The sequence below is a fragment of the Hemibagrus wyckioides genome, linkage group LG08, assembly GCF_019097595.1.
Source record: "Hemibagrus wyckioides isolate EC202008001 linkage group LG08, SWU_Hwy_1.0, whole genome shotgun sequence".
Lineage (NCBI taxonomy): Eukaryota > Metazoa > Chordata > Actinopteri > Siluriformes > Bagridae > Hemibagrus > Hemibagrus wyckioides.
Window position 1 is genome coordinate 1,085,001 of NC_080717.1, and position 7,500 is coordinate 1,092,500.

A 7,500-nucleotide genomic window follows, 5' to 3' on the forward strand; every position below is an offset into this window, starting at 1 on the left:
CACACACACACACACACACAGACACACACACACACACACACAGACACACACACACACACACACGCACACACACACTGCACCCCAGAATTCTCAGAGTTCCCCAGAGTTCCTGCTGATGTTTGTGATATTTATTTTGTACAATCATTTCTCTGTGGTGAGAATTATTTAACACATTCTCCATGACAGGATGGAGAGAAGAGAAAGAGAGAGAGAGAGAGAGAGAGAGAGAGAGAGAGAGAGAGAGGGAGAGAGACAGAGAGAGACAGAGAGAGGGAGAGAGAGAGAGAGAGAGAGAGAGAGAGAGAGAGAGAGAGAGAGAGAGAGAGTGTAAAGCAGAGGGGTGAGAGAGAAGGCACTTCTGAAGAGATTCTCATGCTCTCAGTAGAATTGGAGTGAGAGCAGCTGTGGTCTCAGCAGGACACATCACACACCACTCGCTATTTTAAGATGTTTACCAGAGGTTTCAACACCACCATCATCACACCTCTTCCATCACTCCATCACAGCACCAACATCACCAAAAGAAAAGGAAGAATAAGTGCAGAAAGAGGAAAGAGCAAGAGCTCTCAGATGCTGGGGGGAGTGGGGAGAGAGAGCATGAGAGAAAGAGAGAGAGAGAGAGAGAGAGAGAGAGAGAGAGAGAGCATTGTTGCTAATTCGGTCAGCCATATGCTAATTTTTATCGTTTGCTCCCAGCCGCTATTTTTATGGTCAGAAAGAAAAACGACTGTGTTCATGTGGAGGTGTGATTTCACACAATCCATTTAAAGAAAGAAAGAAAGAAAGAAAGAAAGAAAGGGAGGGAGGGAGGGAGGGAGGAAGGAAGGAAGGAAGGAACGAAGGAACGAAGGAAGGAAGGAACGAAGAAAGAAAGAAAGAAAGAAAGAAAGAAAGAAAGAAAGAAAGAAAGAAAGAAAGAAAGAAAGAAAGAAAGAAAGAAAGAAAGAAAGGGAGGGAGGGAGGGAGGGAGGGAGGGAGGAAGGAAGGAAGGAAGGAACGAAGAGAGAGAGAGGGAGGGAGGGAGGAAGGAAGGAAGGAAGGAAGGAAGGAACGAACGAACGAACGAACGAACGAACGAAGAAAGAAAGAAAGAAAGAAAGAAAGAAAGAAAGAAAGAAAGAATGTAAACAGTGCAGCAAACCAACAACCAGACAATAATACTAGAATAGAAAGTAAATTAGAATAAATGAATGAGTGAATAAACGAAGGAACAAAACATGAAAAGAAAGATGGGTAAAGTTAGTTTTAGCCACTCCCCCCTCAGTGCCCCCCACTCCTCCAGGTCTGTTCTGAGACTCAGGGACTGATAATAAATGATTCTCTTTATTCATAATTCTGCTGCAGAATAAATGGAGCTGTAATGCTGTGTGCTGAGTGAAAATCCTGAATCAGCGTTTATTTACTCTGAAGTAACGTCTCAGAGAGCGAGAGCGAGACAGAAATGTAAAAACAACACACACTTAATTACTAATAAACCCAACAACTGCCATCGGCTTCGTTTAGAATAAACGCATTGCTGCTTTCAGGCCTGCACATGGAAATAAATAAATAAATAAATAATAAATACATTTATAATAATCCTGACCTATTTTAGCAAGAACATTTGGGTGGAAATTATGCCCGCTCTCACTGTATTAGGAACTCATTTGTGTTGTATAAATACATTTTCTTTTTAAATTGCTACTTTATTAGCGTCTCTGCCCGTTAGTTAAGCAGCTAACTGTGGCTTATTAGCACAGCGTCTGACATGTCTAATTTGCATATTCAGGCCTATTCATAAATCCCAGGATTTTCAATGAGGGTAAAGGTGAGGGGATATTTAAATCAGTTGTATAAAAAGTATTCTTCTACTTTCAGCTTAAAAAGTAAATTTAAAAAATGATTTTTACCCAAATAGGATAAGAAAATATAAATTTATCTGTATGTATTAGCATGAATACACACTGAAATGACTGAAAGTGAAATATAAAATCATGTGTGTGTGTGTGTGTGTGTGTTCAGGAGCTCATTATAAACTCGTGTGTAATTATTAATGAAGCTGAAGTGCTAGTCGGAAAGATTTGGATTAAAACACACACCTGCTCTGCAGACCCATGCTGGTGCCCAAAACCCAGTTCTCCTGCAGCTGCACACACTCCGATGCACTCTGGAACTCCGCCTTCTGATTGGTCAATGTAGGGTTGATTGACAGGTGCTGCTTATGCTGATGTGCAGCAGGAGGGGGCGGGGCTTGCTGGCTCGACAGAAGCTCTGTTGGCAAAAGAACAGAACATGGTCAGCTGTTGAAGAGGGTTGTAGGTTTGAATGAACACCATGTTTGAATGGGTGAATCTTTCCGTCCTGTTCAGTAGTCAGTCAATAAGTGAATCTTTTGGTCAATGATTCTCTCTGTGCATTTAGCAGGTCAGTTTTGCATCAGTGAATCGTTTAGTGGATCGAGATTCACTCCACTGCATACCATTCAGTCAAGACTGAGATTCATTCCTTTCCTTCAGCAGATCAGAAGTGAATCAATAAATCTCTGGGCCATGATTCAGTCATCTGTCATTGTCTGATCACTGACTGAATCAATGAATCATTTAGTCATGAGTGAGATTTACTTCTCTGACATTCAGAGATCAGTGCCTGAACTGAATCAGTGAATCTTTCATTCATGACCAAAATTCAATCCTCAGTGAATCATTTGCTCATGACTGAGATTCACTTGACTCACATTCAGACGTTGTATGAATTAGTGAATCATTTAGTCGATTCATTGTGTGAATGACCCATTCCAAAGGAGATTTGTTCTTTGTCGTTTCTCAGATCAGTTGAGTCAGTGAGTTCAACACTTAAGATTCCTTTAGACTCTTGTATTAGCCTGATAAGCTCACAGCTAGCAGAGTAAAACAGCGCAGGTTTTTCGGCTGACACACCAGTGGAGAAAATCAAATCAAAACTCTTTTTTTGAAAATGAATCTCCTTTTTTAAACACGGCATGATTCGCCATTTTGAAAATGAAACTTGTTAAAACCAGAGCAATGCATTCTGGGTATAGTGACGTTGACTCCGTATCTCATGTCCTGAACATAACTTAAACCGAGAAAGTAATGGAACAGATGTGGTGTCCTTCAACCAAGGAGGAAGGGGGAAGTCGGCGAGGGCGCATTAAAACCAGTGTTGGAACGAGGCCATAACACTTTATAGCAGCTTTATGAGGCATTATTAGAGTTTGTAAAAATGGCATTGTAAAATTAAGCTTTATGAATGTGGGTGTTACAGAAATGTGTGACATTATTAATTTCCATCCAGGTGCCTTAAAGACAATAAATAAAGTCACATAGTCACGTTAATTTCTGCTAAATAAAATACACACAGGGAAAAACGCGATCCACGCTAGCAGATGTTCCAGATGGACTGTACTTCCTGTCTGATTACAGCCGTTTCTAACGTTTAACTAATGACCAAAAACATCATTAAACAGCAGCAAAAGAGGATGTTTTTCTCTGATTTTTCATTTCACACGGCCGTGCTGATTGTCCCCTCTGTTAGGATTAGTTTTCCGTTTATGACTTTCCTATTTCTGCCTGATTACAGACACTTCAGTGTATTGTGACACACAATCAGAGGAAATTCAACATTTGTACTGTTCATATGCAAAATCACAAAAAAACATGCATACATCAAAGCTCGAGCGGTGAAAACCGAATCATTATAAAAAAAAAAAACTTGTCTCGAGGTGCAAAACACGACTGTCAAAGTCGAGGCAGGAACTGATCCGAACGCGCCGAGCCAGGCGGCTTACGAGTGTTATATTTACCACTTCAAACTGACACGCTCCTGACAGGAAGGTTTAATTTTAGTGTAACGAGACAGACTCCGGGGGTGAGTGGGGATTTATCTACACAAACTCTCACCACAAATCCAGAGCAGTAATTAGAGAATACTTCCAGATCCAAGTTCACACACTCGCAAATTTATAAAACACAAAACGTTTTTATTTTATTTTCTCTAATAAAACAATCTATCGCATAAATATAAGCCGTCATCATGCTTAGATGATTCTTGTCGATTTAATGTTTCCTTTTAACCCAAATTTAATGTCATGTGACCACTAGGGGGCGCTACATCTGCTGAACCATGCACAACTCTGTAGATGTAGATATTCAAGCTCATATCCTTATTTTTATCATAATAACAGCGACTTAAAACCACACCCCAGAAGCCGTCTGACCCAATCATCAGGATACTTAATATTTATAATTCATCATGTAATATCTCTAAAATACTCTGATGAGAAGTTCATAAAGTTCTAATGAAACTCCATTTACACACTGACACAGCAGTGCTTGGACCCCTAATGATCGCTGCTCGTTGTTCATTTTCTTTCTGATGAATTAGAATGAGAGTTTTCTTCTTCTGAAAGCTGAGACGGTAATAATGTCCTGAGTCACGGCCGAGTCCCAGACGGGCAGCAGCGTGTCCCTCGGTAACGGTCAGGGCTGTGACAGCTGTCATGTTACACTGATGAGTTTCCCTTTAACACTGTTCAGCAGTCTGCATTAAAGAGACGTGTAAAAGGACTAAAGTGTGAAAAGGACAAGTGGAGAGAGAGAGAGAGAGAGAGAGAGAGAGAGAGAGAAAGGTGATAGAGAAGGAGATGGAGAAGGAGATGGAGGAGATGAAGATGTTTACAAAGCTGAAGTGAATAGATGTAGATATAGTCATGTGATATAATGATATAATGTATTATAAACACTGTTCATGACTAACTGATTATTATATTATACTCATGTTACTTCATAATGCGTAATAAACACAGCTATAAAGTGTACTTCAATGTTATAAGCGTTGTTATAACATGATAATAAAAGAAAACTAGACATGTACATTTCCTGAAGAAAATGTGAGTGGTGCTTGCCGTGGCAAAACTCATCCCCGGGTTTATGGAGGAGAGAGATCAGATAGAGAGACAAAAGAATACGTCACATTGTGCTGAACGGTTTGATACGTGACGTGTGATATGCTGTAGGAAATTTGCGATTTCAGCTGTACCAGGAATATTGTAGTTCTGATTGCTTTTAAGTCATCTTTAAGACATCTTTCCCAAATGAACCGCACGATTTGATACCTCATGGATCTACAGCAAACAGTACGGGATTAGTTACGGGACAAGCACCACTAATAAAGTTAACAGTGATAATAGAAAAATAAATGTTTAAATGAATGAATAAAGATGATTATCTGAGTGATGGTGTTTGAATGCTGAGTAGGTGAAGGTGTGTGTGTGTGTGTTTACACTCTGACACTTTTTATCTTAATTAAATGATAAATTAACAAGACTGTGAATCACAGTTAGTGTTGCTAATTACTCACACAGGCAAGCAGCCATTTATTATTATAATACCCACACAATACACACACACAATACACACACAATACACACACACAATACACACACACTACACACACACACAATACACACACACACAATACACACACACAACACACACACAATACACACACACAATACACACACACACTACACACACACAATACACACACACTACACACACGGTACACACACACAACACACACACACACAATACACACACACAATACACACACACACTACACACACACACTACACACACAATACACACACACACACACAATACACACACACAATACACACACACACAATACACACACAACACACACAATACACACACACACTACACACACACACACAATACACACACACAACACACACAATACACACACACACTACACACACACACAATACACACACACACAATACACACACAATACACACACACTACACACACACACAATACACACACACACAATACACACACACAACACACACACACAATACACACACACAATACACACACACACAATACACACACACACAATACACACACACAATACACACACACACAATACACACACACAACACACACAATACACACACACACTACACACACACACACAATACACACACACACAATACACACACAATACACACACACTACACACACACACAATACACACACACACAATACACACACACAACACACACACACAATACACACACACACTACACACACACACAATACACACACACAATACACACACACACTACACACACACAATACACACACACAATACACACACACACAATACACACACACACTACACACACACACAATACACACACACACACAATACACACACACAATACACACACACAATACACACACACACAGTACACACACACACAATACACACACACAACACACACACACAATACAAACACACACCACACACACACACAATACACACACACAATACACACACAATACACACACACACAATACACACACACAACACACACAATACACACACACAATACACACACACAACACACACAATACACACACAATACACACACACTACACACACAATACATACACAATACACACACACAATACACACACACAATACACACACAATACACACACAATACACACACAATACACACACAATACACACACACAATACACACACAATACACACACACAATACACACACAATACACACACAATACACACACACAATACACACACACAATACACACACAATACACACACAATACACACACAATACACACACACAATACACACACAATACACACACAATACACACACACAATACACACACAATACACACACAATACACACACACAATACACACACAATACACACACAATACACACACACAATACACACCCAATACACACAATACACACACACAATACACACCCAATACACACACAATACACACACAATACACACACACAATACACACACAATACACACACAATACACACACACAATACACACACAATACACACACAATACACACACAATACACACACACAATACACACACAATACACACACAGTACACACACAATACACACACACAATACACACACAATACACACACAATACACACACAATACACACACAATACACACACAATACACACACAATACACACACAATACACACACACAATACACACACAATACACACACAATACACACACACAATACACACACAATACACACCCAATACACACCCAATACACACACAATACACACACACACAATACACACACAATACACACACACAATACACACACACTACACACACAGTACACACACAATACACACACACAATACACACACACTACACACACACAATACACACACACAATACACACACACAATACACACACACAACACACACACACAATACACACACACAATACACACACACACAATACACACACACAACACACACAATACACACACAACACACACAATACACACACACTACACACACACACACAATACACACACACACAATACACACACACACACAATACACACACACTACACACACACTACACACACACACACACACAATACA

At 39.8% G+C, this 7,500-nt stretch overlaps 1 protein-coding gene across 3 annotated transcripts in view; it reads right to left on the reverse strand.

The window, feature by feature from the left end:
- The window catches only part of si:dkey-237h12.3 (teneurin-3), a 131,933-nt gene that overhangs the window by 45,230 nt on the left and 79,203 nt on the right, over positions 1-7,500 (reverse strand). For all 3 annotated transcript variants that reach the window (XM_058397895.1, XM_058397894.1, XM_058397893.1), the window contains exon 4: positions 2,079-2,250. In XM_058397895.1, coding sequence (XP_058253878.1) covers positions 2,079-2,250 — 172 coding nt within the window. The remainder of the gene's footprint in view (positions 1-2,078; positions 2,251-7,500) is intronic.